The sequence below is a fragment of the Actinia tenebrosa genome, unplaced genomic scaffold (assembly GCF_029948245.1).
Source record: "Actinia tenebrosa isolate PJP-AT-01 unplaced genomic scaffold, QUT_ActTen_1.0 PGA_scaffold7__59_contigs__length_16204524, whole genome shotgun sequence".
NCBI classification, from domain to species: domain Eukaryota; kingdom Metazoa; phylum Cnidaria; class Anthozoa; order Actiniaria; family Actiniidae; genus Actinia; species Actinia tenebrosa.
In genome coordinates, this window is record NW_028292584.1 from 7,393,436 (window position 1) to 7,415,616 (window position 22,181).

The following is a 22,181-nucleotide window of genomic DNA, read 5'->3' on the forward strand; positions in this document are numbered from 1 at the left end:
ATCGCACATCTTGGATTCCAGATTGCACCTATTGGATTCCAGATTGCACATCTTGGATTCCAGATTGCACCTATTGGATTCCAGATTGCACATCTTGGATTCCAGATTGCACATGGTTCCAGATTGCACATGATTCCAGATTGCACAGACTTCCAGATTGCACATCTTGGTTTCTAGATTGCACCTATTGGATTCCAGATTGCACATCTTGGATTCCAGATTGCAAATCTTGGATTCCAGATTGCACCACATCCTGGATTCCAGATTACACATTTGCATTCCAGATTGTACATTTGCATTCCAGATTGCACATTCAGGATTGCACATTACGCATCATGGATTTCTCGTATATCTGTAACGAAAAGTATTACCACTTACTAACCTAATAAAGTACAGTTTGGTTTATTGCTGGAAGAGGTTCTTGTTCTTGGTAATTCATATCCATATTGATCAACGCACCAACATTCTCCTATGCTCTCCATACACTGAAGAGGTTCATACGATCCATCTTTTGTGCATTTTGGAATGAAGTGAATGGGTGGCGTGTCGTCCTGACATTCTTCGTGCCGAAACTGACAGACAGTTTGTTGTTTGACTGTGTTGAAAAATAAGGAGTTGCGTAAGAACAGAAGAATCCAGAACCACTACAGTTAAAGTAAAAACGAAGACAGCCGCAACAGCAACAACAACAGCAGCAGCAACAACAACAGCAACAACAACAGCATCAAACAAGCAGCAACAGCAACAACAGCAGCAACAGCAACAACACAAACAACACACAGCAACACAACAGCAACACCACACAACACACACACACAACACAACACAACACAACAACAGCAGCAACAGCAACACCAGCAACACACAACACACAACACACACAACAACAGCAACAACAACAGCACAACAGCACAACAACACCACAAGCAACAACAACAGCACAAACAACAACAACAACAGCAGACAACACACAACAACAACCAACAGCAACGCACACAACACACAACACACAACACACAACAACAGCAACACACACAACAACACAGCAACAACAACACACAACACACAACAACAGCAACAACAACACAGCAACACACACACACACAACACAACAAGCAACAACAACAACACAACAAACAGCAACAACAGCAGCAACAACAGCACAGCAACAACAACAACAACAGCAACAGCAACAACAACAACAGCAACAACAACACAACAACAACAGCAGCAACAGCACAACAAACAACAACAACAGCACAACACAGCAACAACAGCAACAGCACAACAACAGCAGCAACAGCACAACAACAGCAGCAACAACAACAGCAGCAACAACATCAGCAACAACAACAAACAACAACAACAGCAACAACAGCAACAGCACACACAGCAACAACAGCAACAGCACAACAACAACAGCAACAGCAACAACAACAGCAGCAACAACAGCAACAGCAACAACAACAGCAGCAACAACAGCAACAACAACAACAACAACAGCAGCAACAACAGCAACAACAACGGCAGCAGAAACAACAGCAGCAGTAACAACAGCAGCAACAACAACAGCAGCAACAACAACAGCAGCAACAACAACAGCAGCAACAACAACAGCAACAACAGCAGCAACAACAGCAGTAACAACAACAGCAGCAACAACAACAGCAGCAGCAACAGCAGCAATGACACCAGCAGCAACAACCGGCTACAGCAATATTAAAAACAGCAGAAACAACAAGAACAGCAGCAAAAACAGTAGCAAAAGAGACAAGAAATAAGAATAATATTTTTACCATTGATATTTGTGCAATTTGCCTTGCCCCATTTCCTGGTTCCAACCCACTCGTTCCCATTCTTATCAACGCACCAGCAGTAACCTGTGGCCGAGTGGCACTGGATTGGTTCGTATTTACCATTTGAATCACATTGGACCAGAAAGTAGCTGAGAGGAGTAACGCTACGGAAAATCAAAGTTCGGTTGTGTTCTCTTTGACATGGAGTAAGATTTGCTACAAATATAAATAGGAAAATAAAGCCAGAGGCTCGGATGACATTCATCTACATATTGTTAAAATATATTTCATTTCATTAGGTATAAGGTTTTAAAAATTTTTAAACGACCAAATTATATCCTGGCCAATCTATTTTTCCAATCAGTTCTGGGATAAGGTACATATCTCTCATACCTCTCTCATACCTCTCTCGTACCTCTCTCATACCACTTCAATACGTCTCTCATACCTCCCTCATACCTCTCCAATACCTCTACGATACCTCTCCAATACCTCTCTCATATCTCTCTCGTACCTCTCTCATATCTCTCTCATACCACTCCAATACCTCTCTCATACCTCTCTCATACCTCTCCAATACCTCTCCAATACCTCTCCAATACCTCTCTCATACCTCTCTCATACCTCTCTCATACCTCTCTCGTACCTCTCTCATACCTCTCTCATACCTCTCTCATACCTCTCTCGTACTTCTCTCATATCTCTGTCATACCTCTCTCGTACCTCTCTCATATCTCTGTCATACCTCTCTCGTACCTCTCTCATATCTCTCTCGTACCTCTCTCGTACCTCTCTCGTACCTATCTCATACCTATCTCATACCTCTCTCATACCTCTCTCATACCTCTCTCATACCTCTCTAATACCTCTCTAATACCTCTCCAATACCTCTCTCATACCTCTCTCATACCTCTCTCATACCTCTCTCGTACCTCTCTCATACCTCTCTCATACCTCTCTCATACCTCTCTCGTACTTCTCTCATATCTCTCTCATACCTCTCTCGTACCTCTCTCATATCTCTCTCGTACCTCTCTCGTACCTCTCTCGTACCTATCTCATACCTATCTCATACCTCTCTCATACCTCTCTCATACCTCTCTCATACCTCTCTCATACCTCTCTCATACTTCTCTTTAAAGTTAAAAAAACGAAATTTCCAAATTGCTCACCTACTTGTTTGCAGTTGGGAAGACCGCGTTGCCTGGTTCCTACAAGCTCGTTGCCATGGTTATCAACACACCAACAAACGTCTCCATAACACTGGGTCTCATTGTATTGTCCATCGCTCTTGCATTGAGGTTTAAACAGCTTTCTACCGTATTCTATCAGTGATGTATACTGTGCTTGTTCTATATGACACTCTGATAAATTGGCTGAAAGAGAAAAGCTTTACAGTTAAAATAAAGTTTTCTTATAAATCGTGTTAAACATGCTGATGACTCTTTAACGTAAATATGGTAATGAGCTTTATGCATGTTAATGAAATGAATAACCAATGTTACCTGTGTGCAATTTTTGTTGATTTTTTTAAGCTAACCAAATAATCCTTTATTGTTATCATTTTGATTGACCATTAGACATGAGTAACAAATAGATTTGAAAATATCAAAAAAAAGAAGAAAAAAAAAGAAAAGAAAAGAAAAGAAAAAAGAGGAAAAACGGAAAAAGAAGGGAAAAAAATCTGGATGCAATGGGTTTCGAAGCATCCGACAAAAAAAAAAAAAAAAAAAAAAAAAAAAAAACGATTCCACTTTGCCATACCCCCGAGACATCCGCAGAGCTGAGGCGGCGTATGGACTTCGGACCTGACGGCGATTAAATCCTTCTGCCCTTGGGTGTACGAATTACGCAAGAAAATGTTCTAGCCGAAGCATCAGGGGAGAGACCAGCCGGCCCCCAGACCATATCGGCTAATCCCTTGCATCTCTGCCACGCACGGAATCGGTTGAAAGTATAATGTTAAAAAGTCTAGTCTATTCGGTGCATTGTTTTCACGGCTATTGTTATGCTGATTCACCTGAAACCGTGGTCCAGTGGATAAATCGTTGTCGTTCGAGATACTGAGTCGAGGTCGTCTGAGGAGGGTTAATACTTGGATGGGTGACCTAAAAATTATACCTATTCAAGCTTTTGATCCTTTTTTCTTTTTTCTTTCTTTTTTTTTTTTCTTCTTCGTTAACCGATTTCAATTAGGAAAAATTCTTTTATTTCTATATTAATAAGAATATTAAATTCTGAATGTGACTTAGTTTAGTAAAAACAATATTCAAAACAAATTTTAAAGGTCACAGTGGTTATATTTGAAGTGATAAACAGTTAATGAATAAAGTAAATAGCATGAGTTAAGGGAAAAAGATCTAATAATGTAAAATTGGACATTGAGTATAGTGTATAGTGTAGGTACATAGAAATCACTATCGGCAGATTCAGGATTTCTCGAGGGCAATAATACCTATAACAAAGCGTTGCTTCTCAAAAGAACAGCAGATACTATATAAGATTTGATAACAATTTACGATGATAACGTGCCCTGAAACTGAGAGTGGTCACTGCAAAGGTTTCTTTACGACCTCAGTTCTTGTACGTCCCTAGTGATTATAAGGTGTGCAGAAACGGGACCGCCATTTCAAGTGTTCATCTGAGCCAAATGAAAATCAAACCCGCCATTTGTAGCTGTTAGTACAAAGGCAGCACCTTCTCCTAAGTTATTTTGAGTCAACGACTGTTGTTCCTGCCAGGAATTAAACCAACGACCTACCGCACAACAGTCCGAAGCTCAACCAACTTAGCCAACCAGGTGTCGGCTAGGAAGGGTTTGCCAAATTAAAACAAGGGAGCAAGTTTTTTTTGCACCTCATAGTGTGAATCAAAGTCGTACTTTTCCAAACCATAACATTTACAGGTGTCAAAAGACTGAACGTCTTTGTTATATAATTAACAATACTACTTACATCTTCTTTTGTTGGTAGGGCTAAGACATCTCGTAGCTTTACCACATTGGCAGCACGTCAAACCAGGTGAGCAATCGTTGTCATGGGAACACTTGGGAGATGAGTCACACGTTCGATGGTCCTCTATTGTAGGGCACTTTACTTAAATGAAATGAGAAGTATAGCACAAGAATTTAAGAGAAGCCATTACTAGTAACATTCAACTCCCATAAAAAGATGTAAGTAACCATACTTGTCTGTGAGCCAGCATATTCCCAGATCAGGAGCCCATTACTAGGAGTATCCATCTCCCATACTGGGTCTATGAGCCAGCATACTCCCAGATCAGGAGCCCATTACTAGGAGCATCCATCTCCCATACAGGGTCTGTGAGCCAGCATATTCTCAGATCAGGAGCCCATTACTAGAAGCATCCATCTCCCATGCTGGGTCTGTGAGCCAGCATATTCTCAGATCAAGAGCCCATTTTTAGCTTTATGCATCCAAATGCACACTTTACTTACCAATATTTTTACAGTCAGGTATTCCCCAACGTTGGGTTCCAGAAATGGCATATCCCGAGGAATCTACGCACCAGTGATAATCTGAATTACCATCGGACTGAAGACTATTATAGTTTCCATTCGCATCACAGTCGGGTACATGTCGGCCAATACTCGGAACTCCAAACTGACCGAGGGATTTACGACGAGCAGCTAGACATAGCGTTGACTTTTCTACAATAAATATTAATGAAAAGAATAATAAAGATAACTCAGTGTTGGAACTAGAAATAAGTGTGTGATGTCAATGAGGATCAAACTATGGACCTCTTGCTTAGCAGGCAGCACACAAACTAAAAAAGGCACACTTGCTCATTAAAACAAGTGTGTGAGGTCACTGAGGATCAAACTATGGACCTCTTGCTTAGCAGGCAGCACGCTAACCAACCAAGCCACACTTGTTCCTTAAAACAAGTGTGTGAGGTCACCGAGAATCAAACTATGGAGCAACACACTAACCAACCAATATAAGCCATACTTGCACCATACCTCCACGGAGACTGCATACTGGTACTCCACCACTAACTCTGGTTTGTGGAATCTCTTTGCCTTGCCTATCAACACACCAACAGTATGTACTAGATCCATAACATTGCACAGGTTTGTATTCTCCTGTACGCTCACACTCTGGCTGATAATGACTCGTTGATAGAAAAGCTTTTCTGTGCTGAACTTCGTAGCAAAGCGGAAGGATACCTAAGTAACAGAAAAAAATATAATACTTACGTCTTGCGTGTACATATACAGGCTCCAACAATTAGCTACTTTATAGTTAATTTGTAGTCATCTTTTAAAAGCTTCCTTCAACACTAGATGGGAAGCATGTATATTTTTAAACTATTGAGCAATGTACCTCCACAACTTTTTCTGCATTTCTCATGAGTCGCGAAGTTATTTGCATTTCCACCACAACCGCTGTACGTAAACTGCAGGCACTGTCCCAACCTACTGTTGTAGTACCAAGAACGTAGAGAGGCTAAGCATCCACGCCTTCCTGACTTCAAGGGGAGGTTGCATTGTTTAACAGCTGTAGACGTAGGATATGTGACAAAACATTATAATAGAACCACATTTTCTTTCCGGCTTTTATTTGCATACTTATTTATATTTTTCATTAGATTTTTTTTCGTATGACAGTGAAAAAATGGGTGCTGTATGCGTGCCTTGCAGCGAACGTGCTGTTTTCTACAATTTTGATGGGTGATTTTATTTCTCGCGCAATTTGATTGGTCTGGCAGTTCCGTAACCTTGGCGTGATCGTGGCCGTGTTACACTCATGATAGCAGTCTTCCTTAATTTGTTGTTTGTTTTATGAGGGTAACACTTAATAGTCAGTGGTTAACAAACCTGTGACCCTCGTTCCAAGATCAAATTGGAATTTATATTTATTGAGTTGATTTTTGCTAAATGGATGAAAACCGAAAAATCCAGAGAAAATCCCTCAAAGTAAAGGAGAGAAACAACTAGAAATTCTATTTACACATGAAAACACAATCTAGTTCGAATGTTTTTCTAATTATAACTGTAATGGCATTCGTTTAGCCAAAGTCAATAATAACATCAGGATCGTTCCTTTTCATTATAGTTCAAATTATAAATATTGTACTAACGATCAAAACGTTTTTTTACAAGTAATAAAGCCAACACACCGCCATATTTTGAACATCATAGTTTTTAAAAATGCACGTGAATTGTGTTTTGTCAAGTAATCGTTTTCGAAAAAAACAACTTCGAGTTGAAGACGAGCTCGGATTTTTTCTTCCGAGAAAAATTTGCTTGACGAAACACGCACCATTCACATCATTAATACTATCCAAAAAGCCTACCTCTTAGTTCATTTCTTGTGTAGTTTTTAACAATTTTCACCATTTCTTTTCCATTTTTAGCGAGGTCATTATAATCCTTAACAGTGTAGACATCAGAAGGACTTGAGCAAACATCCATGAGTTCACCCAGTTCAATTAAACTCTCAATTCCTATGCAGTAGATCTTGATACCTTTGGCTTTGAGATCTTCTGATGCGATTGATAATGGGACGTATCGGCCCTGGTCACGTGTTTGCTTCTTATCCATGATAACTATAAGTACCTAAGATAAAAAAAAAACGCAAATAAGAAAAAGTTAAACAAGCTAAGCTAACTTTCTTGTGTTCCTTGGTGTTCTAGATCCCCCTAATGAGACAGGACCGCCATTTTACGAGGCAATACGAGTGTCTAGCCATTTGGCACATATTTTAAGGTTGATCTGGAGGGTCCTGATTGGCCTATCAGAGACGACCGGCTCTTCAGGTTTTTTTTTTATAAAATATATATATAAAGTCGACATGTTTAAGTAATTTTATGTTGCTCCGTTTTGAGATAACAGATGGTTTTCTTCGTAGTCTATACGAGTTCCTGTGGATTTGGACGAAACTTTCCCGCCAAAAAGCGCGCGCTCGGGTTCTAGCAACCGTCTGAAAAATAAACCGCGCTTGCTCAAGCTTTCTATCTTTAGAGCCATTGGTCTCATGATGAACTATAATTCTTGTGGATTTGAGGGAGCTAATTCCTGTGGTTTTGGCGATACGTTTCGCGCCAAAACGCGCGCGCTCGCATGCCGGAGGTTTACCTTTAGAACCATTGGTGTCATTCCATTATATTCATTAAATATCTCTTGGTCTACCCATTGGAGTCCCTTGTCCAGTCTCGTAACACTTCCAGTCATCTTCATTCCATCTAGAACTTTCTCTACATTTTCCTTCGAAATACTCCTTCCTTCCAGAGAGCTAAAGCTGAGAGGCGAGTGAACATCGTCTGCAAACACGGCAAAGCTGAAGCGAGTGCCCGTTGGGGAAATATCGAATGAATTCACGATAGACTTAGTGAATGTCTTCATAGCAGTGATGGCTGGGTCAGACGACGATGGTGGGAACATTATAGCAATGTCTAGTGGAAATCTTTTTTCTGTAAAAAAATAATGATCATCATAATTTCTCAAACAATGCTTAAGGATATTCATGGCTCATGGCTTGCTTTTCTATAGTCGTAAAATCAAGGGTCGTGTAGCAGTATAACAATCGCTTCTCTGGGGTCACGGGTTTGATTCCTGGCAGTGGACCAAGCGTCACGTGTGAGTAGAGCTCGTTAGGTCTTTCCCTTGATTCGAGGGTTTTTCTTCTGACTCGCTCCGTTTTTACTCCCTCCTAAACACCCAACAAGGTAGATATTCTGTAACTTAGCCGTGCCATGCCTTTGTGATCAGCCCAGAGGTTGTTTTGGAGTATCGATAAAATGTGATGGCGTGAAGACATGATTAGGAAAACTAAGAACCGAGCTCTAATTGCAAAATGCTGCAAGTCAAAAACAGGGCCAAACCTGAGGGTGTCCTTTGGCACTGTGGATCTCCCCATGTCCTAGACCCAATAAGTCCTTGTCCCTTTTCGTTAACGCACCAACACAATCCTGTCCCAATGTGACACTGTACGTCTTTGTATTTGCCGTCAGGTTTACACTGAGGAACATAGCGCCCTGGATTCGGTCTCCCTGTCAATCCCAAGGCCATTAGACGATGACGTTGACAGCTTGTCATCTTTGCTGGAATAAAAAGAGGACACGATGAAATCATCATCATTATAACTGGAAATGCATTCTTGCTATTGTAAAAATGTGAAATTTGGCTTTCAAGCTCGTCCGACAAATGGCTACGAATGGCTAATTCTTTCATATTGGCTTTTTTTAAATATAGTAACTTGGTCGACTCAAATGTTGATTTTTTACCACTTACCAGCTTTAGCACAGTCTGGTCTCTTTCCTGTCGTAACACTTCCTGGAAATTCATTACCATTTTCATCCACACACCAACACTGACCGCTAAGACCATGGCATTGTACGTGCTCAAACCCACCGTCCAGTTTACAGCGAGGAACAAATAAAGGTAATGACGAACCAACAAAGATATTTCTTAGTGCTTTGTCCCTCTGAGCTTGGCATCGTGTAAAAGGTGCTATGGAGAAGAAGAAGGTTGCATGAAAATATAAGGCTTGTTTTCGCTTGATTGGGCAAGAGAGATTAAAGGCAAGTGTGGGTTAGCTATTCTTTTCTCGTTCTTTAGCTCATACACCTAATTCCTTGAATTCAACGAAACCATTTCCATGTCGGAATGACCTATATATCGCCTATCGCCTTTGGCGATGACAATTTTTTTGAATTAGGTGTATCATTAGTTTTCGCAAATACCAACGGTAAAATAACACTACACAACTTCAACAATACAAACACTTTGAAATTCCACGGAACATATGAATATTCAACACGGACTAACCTTAAGCAACAGAGAATTCAAAACTGCAGTATAAATCGTTATAGTAATAACCTACCATCACCAGGGCAAATGATTAATCCGGCAGTCCTCATTCCATCAAGTTCCTGCCCGTCTCGATCCACGCACCAGCACTGTCCTCGTGTCGTATCGCACTGTATTGAGTCATAGCTTCCGTCAGTTTTACACTTGGGAATGTAACTCCCCTCTGCTTTTGGTTCGTATGTATGCCTGATCTGCTCTCGTTGGCATGGAGATGGGATAAATCCTGGAGAGACTAGATAACCAGTCAGTTAGAATACATTTTAGATCAGAACGGTTTCGATGATGATAAAATAATAATAATAATAATACGGACCACTGGGAGCAGAATTAGGATAAAACGTAGAGGTGTAAAAAATAAAAACAGAAAAGTTGGCTATATTGGAATTTTTGGCATTTGAGGGAAAGATAGCGTTCTCCATAACATGTCAATTTACGTTTACCAGTTTTATGGCAAGTTTTGGATAGCAAGAAATCTGAATTGTAAGGATACTCTCTGGTTGATAGCACATGATGGGCAATGTTTGACTGTCTTTGTAGACTGGTAATGAGATTCATGAGATTCATTCAGCTGATTGAGACGACACGAGTGAAAAACGTCTGCGCATGCTCTGAATCCGTATGCAAATTAGTCAAATCATATGTAAATTTGACTTTCAAACATGCCTGATAAATTGGACTTCACAAAACGCCAAAACTTAGTGTCCATGCTTGAAACTTAAGGCTAATTCTTTCATATTGTGTTTGTTGGTACAGTATCTTGGTCTGACAAAAGTATACTCTCGAACTTTTTTGTATACTTGGAGAAAACAAACATTTATTTTCTCACTCAAACTCTTCAAAATTCTTAGAAAACGTGCTGAAGTGCACGCATGCGCAAGCGTTTTTCTCTAGTGTCGATTGAGACACCAAGCAATAGAGTACTCTCTGTTCGATTGTAGATGACGGACAGTGTTTGCCTGTCATCGTATAGGCTGTTAATGAGATTCATGAGATTCATTCAGATGATAGACACCTGGCAATAGAGTATTATCTGTTCGATTGCAGATGACGGACAGTGTTTGCCTGTCATCGTATAGGCTGTTAATGAGATTCATCTACGTGATTGATACCAAGCAATAGAGTCTTCTCTGTTCGATTGCAGATGACGGGCAGTGTTTGTCTGTCAATATAAGCTGGAAAAAGATTAATCTACGTGATTGATACCAAACAATTTCTTTATCATATATGTTCTTACCGGCTGCCTTACAGTTTGGTTGTTCCTGCATGACGCTAACACTTGTTCCCAGTACTTCAAATCCACGGTCATTTACGCAGAAGTAGCGCGAGCCCTGGATCTGAGTGGGTTTGTAAGTGCCACTCTTCTTGCACCAGGGAGTGAAGGTACCAGAATGAGAGGAATTAGAGGTAAGAACGTAATCGTTCCAGCAGGATGAAGAAATGGTCACTAAAAGATGACAACAAAGATTTGAGGTAACGTATGTATATACAATGGATATATATGCATATGTATATGCGCGGAGTTTTCGTGTGTCAGTGTATACACATATATATATATATACATATATTTTTTAATTTTGCCTTTCTTATATTTGATATAGATTTTATTTAGATTTTCATAGATCTTATATTGCTAATCATCGGTTTATACCAGCTGTTCTTATGTCCAGCCGATCGTTTTCTTATCACAATAAATAAAGATGTTATTATTATTATTATTATTATTATTATTATTAATATTATTTTTTTTTAACATATACTATTAGGATTAATTTTTACTTAATAGATTTTATGGTTATACATTAGTAGATATATTTTTATTATAGTATATTTTATTATAGTTTTTCTTTTTCTCTCTTTTTTTTTTTTTTTAATTATTTCATTTGTTGCAAATATATTTAGATATCGTATATATAGATTTTGATTATATTCTTTGGCTATTTCAAAATTATTATTTAAAATTTTCCATTATTATTATCATCATCATCATCATCATTATTATTATTATTATTATTATTATTATTATTATTATTATTATATTGAGAGCAGTTTTAAGAGTTCCTCCATTAGTTTGGAATAAAACAAAAGATTGTTCTCGAGATGTAAAAAGCATGACATGTTGGTTGACGTAACAAAAGACACCAAGACCCAATCTTCAATCAATGGCGGCTTTGACAATCTTATAATACCTTTTAGTCCACATTGGATTTTCCCCTTTGTTTTAGTGTTCGCAATCTCTTTTCCGTCGTCATCCACACACCAGCAGTACCCGGTCACGTGATTACACTGTAGTGGTTCGTATTCGCCATCTTGATTGCATCTGGGTGCGAAGTGGCTGGAATTCGACGGAAGTGACATCACTTCTTGGAGTTGCTGCTGACAAGGTGTGAGAGAAAAGGCTGCATCCAAAATAAGAAAAGTATTTAAGAATAGAGGCTTAGCACCACCACGTGATGGCAGCTATGGAAGGATGCACGACAATAGTATTTTACTACTGGTAAGCTGCATTATTTCTCGTATAAACCATACTAGACCAGATTTGATTGTTCGTGCTTCATGTCATGGCTGCCATCACGTGATGGTGCAAGGCCTCTATTGAGGCAAAAGATAAAGGAAAGAGACAGAGGGGAGAGAAGAAATCGGAGAAGTATTAGGAAAAAATAAAACTTAAAAATAAAAGTGAATTAGGCGTGAGTAAAATGACAACTTAGAGTGCCTTGAAATGTCTAGGAAATAAAATCAGTAGGAACTATCAGAGAAACAACATGTGAAATTAAAAGGAAGAAAAAGAAGAAGAAGAAGATGAAGATGAAGAAGAAGAAGAAGAAGAAAAAGAAGAAAAAGAAAGAAGAAGAAGAAGAAGACTGAATAAGAAGAAGAAGAAAGGAGAAGAAGAAGAAGAAGAAGAAGAAGAAGAAGAAGAAGAACAAGAAGAAGAAGAAGAACAAGAAGAACAAGAACAAGAACAAGAACAAGAACAAGAACAAGAAGAAGAAGAAGAAGAAGAAGAAGAAGAAGACTTAAGAAGAAGAAGAAGAAAGAAGGAGAAGAAGAAGAAGAAGAAGACTGAAGAAGAAGACGAAGAAGAAAGAAAAAGAAGAAGAAGAAGAAGGAGAAGAAGAAGAAGAAAATAAGAAGAAAAAGGAGAAAATAAAAGAAGAAAAATTAACAAAACGAAGAAGAGCAAAAGAAGACCAAGAAAACAGGAAGAGGAACTTTTCCTCTTGGGGTTAATATGAGAATTAATATGCTTGAATATTATTCGTGACCGATGTTGCTGTATCACCTGTTCTACGTGGCGAATTGTCAAATAAGTACTAAATAAAACATTGTCTGTGTTTATTAGTCTGATATTTTTTTCATCACTTTTATCACATTACCAAGCAAACATATGTCAACACTTACATTTTTTCTCGCAGATTGGTCTTCCATCAATAAAGTTCTTTCTCGTCCCTTGTATTTCCACACCTCTGCTATCAACACAGTAACATTCAGCGCCATAACACTGAATATCACGGAATGAGCCGTCTGGGTTACAGCTGGGTTCGAGTTGACGGTGGTCGTCTGCTCGCATGTAAATTTGAAGCTGTTTCTGGCAGAGAGTTGGACCTATGTCTAAAAGAAAAGAAAATTAAAAGAATCAAAATTGATTACTATTAATCGCGGGAGCAATTGCCCTATTTCACTATGACGTCACCGCTTGTTTATGTGGGGGGTAGAATCGCCAAATTCAATAGAAAATTCCACAAAATTTGCTCCTAGCGAAACAGTTTAATCTAAAATGCCCTGGTTTTCAGATATAATATGTGTTAATGAGTACTAAAAATATTCTGAGCATTTGCTGGCTATTCTACTTCTCTTCGTGGATTGATACGGGTTTTATAACAATTTTCGGTGAATTTGCGTTGATTTGACCCCCTCCGACGACCATGATCCTTTGCGTCTAAACAATAGATTGTTTTGATGTGACGTCATAGTGAAATAGAGCCATTGATTTGCAACTAGCAATTTTCTCTGCAACTTGTCTCGCAATGACATTGCGACACGAGTTGCATGGAGCCGCATTGCAGCGTGTAATCTACAGCGCAATTTTTTTTTAAATGCGAGACAAGATACAGCAATTGTTGAAAAAAGCGGAATTTGTTTCTACTTTTGACAGCGATTGTGTCTCCGTTGCACCCTGTAGACACTCTTGCGACTTGTGTCGCAACGCTCTTGCGAGACAAGTTGCCGAGAAAATTGCTCCGTGTGACCGCGGAAAACGTGCTGAAACGCACTCGCGGACGTTTCTTCTCCAAAGTCTAAGTTACTAACCTACTGGCTGGCAAACAGGTGTTTCCTCGTTCTTCGGTGCTCTCGAGTAAGCGATTTCGACTCCATAAGCATTGACACAGAAGCAGTAGTTTTCACTGCACTGAACGGGCTCGTAACGACCCTCTGATGTACACTGTGGTACCATGTGGGGTAACAGGGACCGTCGAAGGATATTTTGGTATTCTTTTTGACAGGGAGTTAAAGAATGACCTGAAATAATTGTGAAACAAAACAACCGTTCTATATTTCGGTTTTTTTTTTTCTTTTCAAAGGAATGGTACTTAGGAAAGGTACTTAGTAATATTTTCAACTAGGAGTTCAAAAGGAAAGAATCTTACACATCCACGCCCTTACCTGCAGAAGGGCATTTAACATATCCACTTGTTCTGGTACCCGTCAGCTCACGTCCAAGTCGATCAACACACCAGCATTGACCTGTCCTTGGATCACATTGCACTTCTTCGTAGCTACCGTTTGCATTGCAGCGTGGTTTGTGTTGGTTTTTCATACTGGGATGTGTTTCGATGTCTTTTGCTTCTCGTTGACATGAGCTCAGGAAATTGTTTTCTTTAAAAATAAAAAGAATGGCAGAATAAAGGCCTTATTATTTGGTGGCGTGGCGTGGCGTGGCGTGGTGTGTAGTGGTGTGGTGTGGTGTGGTGTGGTGTGGTGTGGTGTGGTGTGGTGTGGTGTGGTGTGGTGTGGTGTGGTGTGGTGTGGTGTGGTGTGGTGTGTGGTGTGGCGTTGCGTGGTGTGGTGGGGCGTGGTGTGGTGGGGTGTGGCGTGTCGTGTCGTGTCGTGGCGTGGCGTGGCGTTTGATCCCATCAAGAACAAGCTACTTATCCTACCTTTTATATTGCACATTGGCCTCCCAATAGTGTTATTCAAACGTGTTCCTGGTATTTCTTTACCATCTTTATCGACACAAAAGCAAAACAGCGCTTGACACTGAACAGACTCAAACTCTCCTTCGGGTGTGCATCTTGGTGTCATGCGATTCTTTGACGGTTTACGAGCATAATCCAGGTACATGCGCTGACATGTAGTCAATGGCCCACCTAAACCATAGCCGCAAGAGTTAGAAGAGATCAAAGCTATGTGACGCGCCTTTATGTCATGATCACTAGAAGTCATTTCCTATATCGTGCAGAATGTTCATCAGCTGAAACACAAGTTTTTAATTAAATTCTTTCTGGCTGACAGCACAGGATGGTCCGTTTTTCCAACTAACTATTTAAAGCAGAGAGATTCAAAGACTATTTTCAGCTGGTTGAAACCAAGTAATTTTAGCGGAGGCGAGATGTCCCGCGATCTCATATGTTTCGTTATCTCTCTCCGTTCTACGTAGTAGATTTATATATTTGCATTAAAAGGGAAGCACTGATAGAGGGACAAGGAGGGATTGGTATGTTTAAAGAAGCCAATTGATGGTATGCACCATTTCCAGGAAAGTCAAAAAAACCATGTAGGTGGTATTTACAAATGGAAGCTAAAGATGAATCTTTTCAAAAATAACATCAACATGGCCGCGATGACGTAACAGCTAATCTTGATTACATCAAATGAAACAAATATTATTGATTATGAATCCTGATTGCAAATCGAATATATTTACATTTAACATGTCAAGTACAATCGGGATTGGCTTAACATTCTCAGCCAATCAGAAGCTAGATAGTGAGTCGCACGTTAAATAACATTCCATACCTATGACAGGGCACTTTATAGCATTAGCTGTCCTTGTCCCAGGTAGCTCTTTGCCTTTCACGTCGACGCACCAACACACTGATGTACCTGATTGACACTGTACCTCTTCATACCGACCATCTCGCTTACATCTTGGCACGTGACCACCCGTGAACCCAGAGAGCATGGCTCCATGGTACTGCCGCTGACACAGAGTTACACTTTCACCTGGTGATGGAACAGAAATTGCTGTTGAAAAATCGTTGCTGTTTGTAATATTTTGGTAGTATTTTGTTGGTATGTCATTTTGCATTGATGGGAATCAAGGTTTGTCTTTAAACCCCAACACGCTAAATTCTAATTCGATCTGTAAGTTAGTCGTGCCATGACTTAGATCAGCCCAGAGGTTGTTTCAGGGCTTGATCTGTGAGTTAGCCATGCCCTGACTTAGATCAGCCCAGAGGTTGTTTCAGGGTTTAATCTGTGAGTTAGCCATGCCCTGACTTAGATCAGCCCAGAGGTTGTTTCAGGGTTCAATCTGTGAGTTAGTCATGCCCTGACTTAGATCAGCCCAGAGGTTGTTTCAGGGTTCAATCTGTGAGTTAGCCATGCCCTGACTTAGATCAGCCCAGTGGTTGTTTCAGGGCTTGATCTGTGAGTTAGTCACGCCCATACCTCCATCAGCCCAGAGGTTGCTTCGGGGTTCAATCTGTGTGTTAGCCATGCCCTGAATAACATGTGCAGGCTTGAAGTGTTTTTTATATATGTAGTATTTAAAGTGGTACCTTTAGAGGTACAGTTTGGCTTGCCCACCACCACACTCAGCTTACTACCGGAAATTTCAGAACCATCTTTAGTCACACAGTAGTAGAAAGAACCATGACATTGCATTGGGTTGTATGTGCCGTCTCTCCTACACCATGGTAATCGGCTTGATCTCCTTGATGATCTGAGCGTCTTGACGTACTCCTGCCAACAATTTCCTTTATTGCCTATTTTATTTAAAAAAGAAAAATGCTTCCATCACGATCACTAAAAGAAACCACCCATTCCTCAATCCACCCATAGGACGCGAATATTGTACATTATCAAATGTGTAGAAGTATATAATTCATCAGAAAACCATGGTGTAAGATAGATCAAAAACAAAAAAACGCTGTTACGTAAGAAGACCATGTGGTATAACTTTATTATTGCCATACAAATATTATGCTTGACTTCAGATTTCTAATTAAAATACACTGAATATTTAATGACACCCATATACAAAGAAACCTTAAATAAAATTCAGCCATTCCAAAAAAATTTGGTGACGGCTTTTTTTGCATGTTGCATGCTTCATTTGAACGTTGGAAATGTAAATGCAATCAGCGAAAGGCCAAACGAATATGGATTTTTTTCAAACTTTGTTTCTGCATTCTTTAATTAACGACATTATGACATTATTTGCATGTAAAAATATTGCATTTCAAGCTTGGCAAGTAAAATCACAGGTAGCCCAAGCTTGGTTTCTGTGGTGTCCTGTTATAAGGAAATGTATGGGGAATCATCAAAAGTTTCAATAAAATCATCAAAACGTGAAATAAAGCCTCGAAATTTTACCCTATCATTGAGAAATAGCACTTCTTTCGCTCTGCGTGGTTATTTTTTGAATTTAGCCCGTTTTAAGGATTTTTTTCCCCACCAGTAAGAAATAAGAGAAGGTTGGAAACTCGGGATCCAAAAGCGAGCTATATATCGTCTTTCTTCTAAATTATGGTGAGTGTATTTTTTAACGGCCAAAGATACAAAAGTATTTAACTTATAATTTCGAAAATTATGGTGAGTGTATTTTTTAACAGCCTAAGATACAAAAGTATTTAACTTATAATTTCGAAGGAAGACGATATCCAAATCGAATCCGCATTTACGATACGAGGACTTCCGGCGTGACCTCGGGTCGGTTGCCGAAAGAAATCCGTTGAACTGGTGTACAGTGAGCTCCAAGTACGGGTCAGAACAAGCGAGGTAGTATGTGAATACAGGCAAATTTCATGGCTTAAAGACGCGAAGACTAATCTCTAATGCGACTTTCTCGGTTCTATAGGGATGTGAGAGAAGGGTCATGACTAAAATTTGGCACTGGAAAGAAAATTCGAAGACGTACGAGGTTTCAAAGACTCGTGATGGCTCGCTTTTGGATCCCGAGTTTCCAGCCTTCTCTTATTTCTTACTGGTGGGGGAAAAAATCCTTAAAACGGGCTAAATTCAAAAAATAACCACGCAGAGCGAAAGAAGTGCTATTTCTCAATGATAGGGTAAAATCCCGAGGCTTTATTTCACGTTTTGGTGATTTTATTGAAATTTTTGATGATTCCCCATACATTTCCTTATAACAGGACACCACAGAAACCAAGCTTGGGCTACCTGTGGTAAAATGCCACGTGTTACATGCCACATGCTTTTAGCTTCCTACTCTTCTACGTATTCGACGTAACGTCCAAAGGGTCGCCAACCAACCAAACAATGCGTGACTACCATAAGAGCTAGCATCTGTCTACCTATATTATGAGCATCTTCCGCTCTATTTTTCAATTATCAAAAATTTATTAAATGACATGCACCCATATAGAAAGAAACCTTAAAATACAGCTTAGCTAGCATCTGTCTACATATATTTTTCTATGAGCATCTTGAGCTCTATTTTTCGATCACCAAAAGTTTATCAACTCTCTTTCCAACTCGTCTTCCGTTTTCGATGGTCGTCAACTCTTTGAATATTTCCATAGTTTCATGAAACTTTTTAGTGTCTGCAGTCACACGAAAATTCAATGTTTGTGTCATGAAGTCAAGTAGGTAGTTCCCCTCGACCGAATCTTCATCAAACACTTCAGTAGCATCGATTTTAAACTCAATGGCAGACTCTCTGTATTTCCAGCCATCTTTTTTAACGACTTCAAGTACTTGATCAGTCGATATGGGTTCGCCAGTGGGAGAAAGATGACCTTGTTTCAGACAGAGCTTATATGAGATATCACCTTTGGCAGTCACGATACAAAATATCTTACCATCTTCAGACAGTACGTCGTTAAAGCATTTCAGTAGAGTTTTCTCAATGTCTGCATATTATATGCTGTGAATAAAGTGAATGATGTGGTACTTGGTCGAAGGCTTATCTTCAGCAATGAAATCTTCGAAGGACTCTGTGAAGAACTTAAAAGTGGTGTTACCATCAAGCAATAAGGCTGGGAGATTCTTTAGTAAGACTTGAAAATGCTGCAAGAAACATTCATTTGGGTCGAGGGATATGCTGGAAATCTTTGTCTGACGATGCAGTTCGCTTCGCTGTACCTCTTCTCTAATGATCCTGGCGATTTCTATATCTGGACTACCATCTCCACTCCCAACCCCAAGTACTTTGATGTTACAGCAATCCTGATCACGTTGGAGTATGTTTTGTACGGCAGCTTGCACATGTTCGGTGATCAAAACAATATCATAGAAATTTTGTCTGCATTGGCGACGAAGCACATTGTATCTTTCGGTGTATGCCTCTCCTTTGGTAAGCACAAGCATTTCTGCCATTTTGATCTCGTTTAATTGCCTCGTTTGGAAGGTTTTTCGAATAAATTGTCGTCGCAATCTGACTTGTGTGAAGCGTTGCGTGACTGCTCTAGATGAACAATATTCTATTCTTGATAAATAGTTATTACAGAATACTGTATGCATGAAGGATTCACCACCGTATTTTGTCTGTGTTATCTAATAATAACTTTATTATTGCCATACAAATATTATGCTTGACTTCAGATTTCTAATTGAAACACAGCTGAATATCAAATGACATGCACCCATATAGAAAGAAACCTTAAAATACAGCTAAGCTAGCATCTGTCTACATATATTTTTCTATGAGCATCTTGAGCTCTATTTTTCGATCACCAAAAGTTTATCAACTCTCTTTCCAACTCGTCTTCCGTTTTCGATGGTCGTCAACTCTTTGAACATTTCCATAGTTTCATGAAACTTTTTAGGGTCTGCAGTCGCACGAAAATTCAATGTTTGTGTCATGAAGTCAAGCAGGTAGTTCCCTTCGACCGAATCTTCATCAAACACTTCAGTAGCATCAATTTTAAACTCAATGGTAGACTCTCTGTATTTCCAGCCATCTTTTTTAACGACTTCAAATACTTGGTCAGTCGATATGGGTTCGCCAGTGGGAGAAAGATGACCTTGTTTCAGACAGAGCTTATATGAGATATCACGTTTGGCATTCACGATACAAAATATCTTACCATCTTCAGACAGCAAGTCGTCAAAACATTTCAGTAGAGTTTTCTCGATTTCAAAATGATATATGCTGTGAATAAAGTGAATGATGTGGTACTTGGTCGAAGGCTTATCTTCGGCAATGAAATCTTCGAAGGACTCTGTGAAGAACTTAAAAGTGGTGTTACCATCAAGCAATAAGGCTGGGAGATTCTTTAGTAAGACTTGAAAATGCTGCAAGAAACATTCATTTGGGTCGAGGGATATGCTGGAAATCTTTGTCTGACGATGCAGTTCGCTTCGCTGTACCTCTTCTCTAATGATCCTGGCGATTTCTATATCTGGACTACCATCTCCACTCCCAACCCCAAGTACTTTGATGTTACAGCAATCCTGTTCACGTTGGAGTATGTTTTGTACGGCAGCTTGCACATGTTCGGTGATCAAAACAATATCATAGAAATTTTGTCTGCATTTGCGACGAAACACATTGTATCTTTCGGTGTATGCCTCTCCTCGGGTAAGCACAAGTTTTTCTGCCATTTTGATCTCGTTTAATGGCCTCGTTTGGAAGGTTTTTCGAATAAATTGTCGTCGCAATCTAACTTGTGTGAAGCGTTGCGTGACTGCTCTAGATGAATAATATTGTATTTTTGATAAACAGTTATTACAGAATAATGTATGCAGGAAAGTCTCACATTCTGTCTCGTATCGAACTTTGGTTGCCAATTTGAATAACGTACTAATGTTCTGGAGTCAATAGTCTCTCAACTAAACCCAGATGACGTGGCATGCGCGGGTGAAAACCTGTAGACAAGCTCATCTTAGAGGTCACAAATATTCATCCGAAAAATAGTCTGAGACGAAGAACTTAGAGGAGAAAATGTCACAAAAAGTGCTTGATAACGGAGTGGCCTTTGTTAAAAGATTGAATGCTTTTAAAAAAAGATGCAAGGAACATCTCCATGGTATTATTTTGATCATCGAACATCTGTAAGCTGCCGTACAAGACATACTCCAACGTGATCAGCATTGCTGTAACATCAAAGTACTTGGGGTTGGGAGTGGAGATGGTAGTCCAGATATAGAAATCGCCAGGATCATTAGAGAAGAGGTACAGCGAAGCGAACTGCATCGTCAGACAAAGATTTCCAGCATATCCCTCGACCCAAATGAATGTTTCTTGCAGCATTTTCAAGTCTTACTAAAGAATCTCCCAGCCTTATTGCTTGATGGTAACACCACTTTTAAGTTCTTCACAGAGTCCTTCGAAGATTTCATTGCCGAAGATAAGCCTTCGACCAAGTACCACATCATTCACTTTATTCACAGCATATAATATGCAGACATTGAGAAAACTCTACTGAAATGCTTTAACGACGTACTGTCTGAAGATGGTAAGATATTTTGTATCGTGACTGCCAAAGGTGATATCTCATATAAGCTCTGTCTGAAACAAGGTCATCTTTCTCCCACTGGCGAACCCATATCGACTGATCAAGTACTTGAAGTCGTTAAAAAAGATGGCATGGAAATACAGAGAGTCTCCATAGAATATACACTTGACGATGCTACCGAAGTATTTGATGAGGAATCGGTCGAAGGGAATTACCTGCTTGACTTCATGACACAAACATTGAATTTTCGTGTGACTGCAGACCCTAAAAAGTTTCATGAAACTATGGAAATATTCAAAGAATTGACGACCATGGAAAACGGAAGACGAGTTGGAAAGAGAGTTGGTAAACTTTTGGTGATTGAAAAACAAGAAAAAAGATTCCATCATGTAAATGCATCTGCATTGGTAATGTCAAGATATCAATAACATTTAATCAGAACATTATATCACTAACAAATCATTTATCTAAGGAATTTTGTAATAGAGCCAAAGGCAATTACTTGCGGTTGGTTCCATTTTAGTTTTTCCTGCGTGCTATAGGGAGAGTCAGTTCGGTGCCAATATCTTGTAGCAGCACAACCCCGTCCGAATGAAAACGCTTTCGGTCTTAAACCCACATTCTTTTATGCAGCTTAAGCCTTCCGTTCACACGAAAACGATGAAAACGCTCACCGTAAACGTATATTTTTGAAAACGCTCTCCAAAGTGGATATTTTTGAAAATGCCTGCCGTTCACGTGTCCTCGTGTGGACGGCCGTTTCCTTTATCGAGTACGTTTCGAAGATGGCGTACGCACGCGTTTTGAGCTGCGTGATGCTTGCGCTTAAACTGATAAGCGCATGCGCGATCGCTGTGTGGCATTTTTTTGTGTGGACGGGTAAAAATGATTCGTAAACTAGTCAAA

General features: G+C 39.6%; 1 protein-coding gene and 1 pseudogene across 2 annotated transcripts in view; both read right to left on the reverse strand.

The window, feature by feature from the left end:
* The window catches only part of LOC116288616 (uncharacterized), a 50,225-nt gene that overhangs the window by 5,781 nt on the left and 22,263 nt on the right, over nt 1–22,181 (reverse strand). The window contains exons 15-34 of one of the 2 annotated variants that reach the window (XM_089040527.1): nt 16,416–16,622; nt 15,652–15,858; nt 14,793–15,002; nt 14,299–14,511; nt 13,945–14,154; nt 13,036–13,245; nt 11,820–12,029; nt 10,868–11,077; nt 9,647–9,865; nt 9,055–9,273; nt 8,646–8,864; nt 7,900–8,234; nt 7,119–7,380; nt 6,146–6,319; nt 5,782–5,988; nt 5,254–5,466; nt 4,751–4,891; nt 2,969–3,172; nt 1,797–2,012; nt 383–595 (exon numbers count right to left, since the gene is read on the reverse strand). In XM_089040527.1, coding sequence (XP_088896653.1) covers nt 383–595; nt 1,797–2,012; nt 2,969–3,172; nt 4,751–4,891; nt 5,254–5,466; nt 5,782–5,988; nt 6,146–6,319; nt 7,119–7,380; nt 7,900–8,234; nt 8,646–8,864; nt 9,055–9,273; nt 9,647–9,865; nt 10,868–11,077; nt 11,820–12,029; nt 13,036–13,245; nt 13,945–14,154; nt 14,299–14,511; nt 14,793–15,002; nt 15,652–15,858; nt 16,416–16,622 — 4,299 coding nt within the window. Of the gene's footprint in view, nt 1–382; nt 596–1,796; nt 2,013–2,968; nt 3,173–4,750; nt 4,892–5,253; nt 5,467–5,781; nt 5,989–6,145; nt 6,320–7,118; nt 7,381–7,899; nt 8,235–8,645; nt 8,865–9,054; nt 9,274–9,646; nt 9,866–10,867; nt 11,078–11,819; nt 12,030–13,035; nt 13,246–13,944; nt 14,155–14,298; nt 14,512–14,792; nt 15,003–15,651; nt 15,859–16,415; nt 16,623–22,181 lie in introns of those variants that run through there. The other variant, XM_089040528.1, reaches the window with a different exon arrangement.
* Nucleotides 17,924–19,338, reverse strand: LOC148905442 (histamine N-methyltransferase-like; annotated as a pseudogene).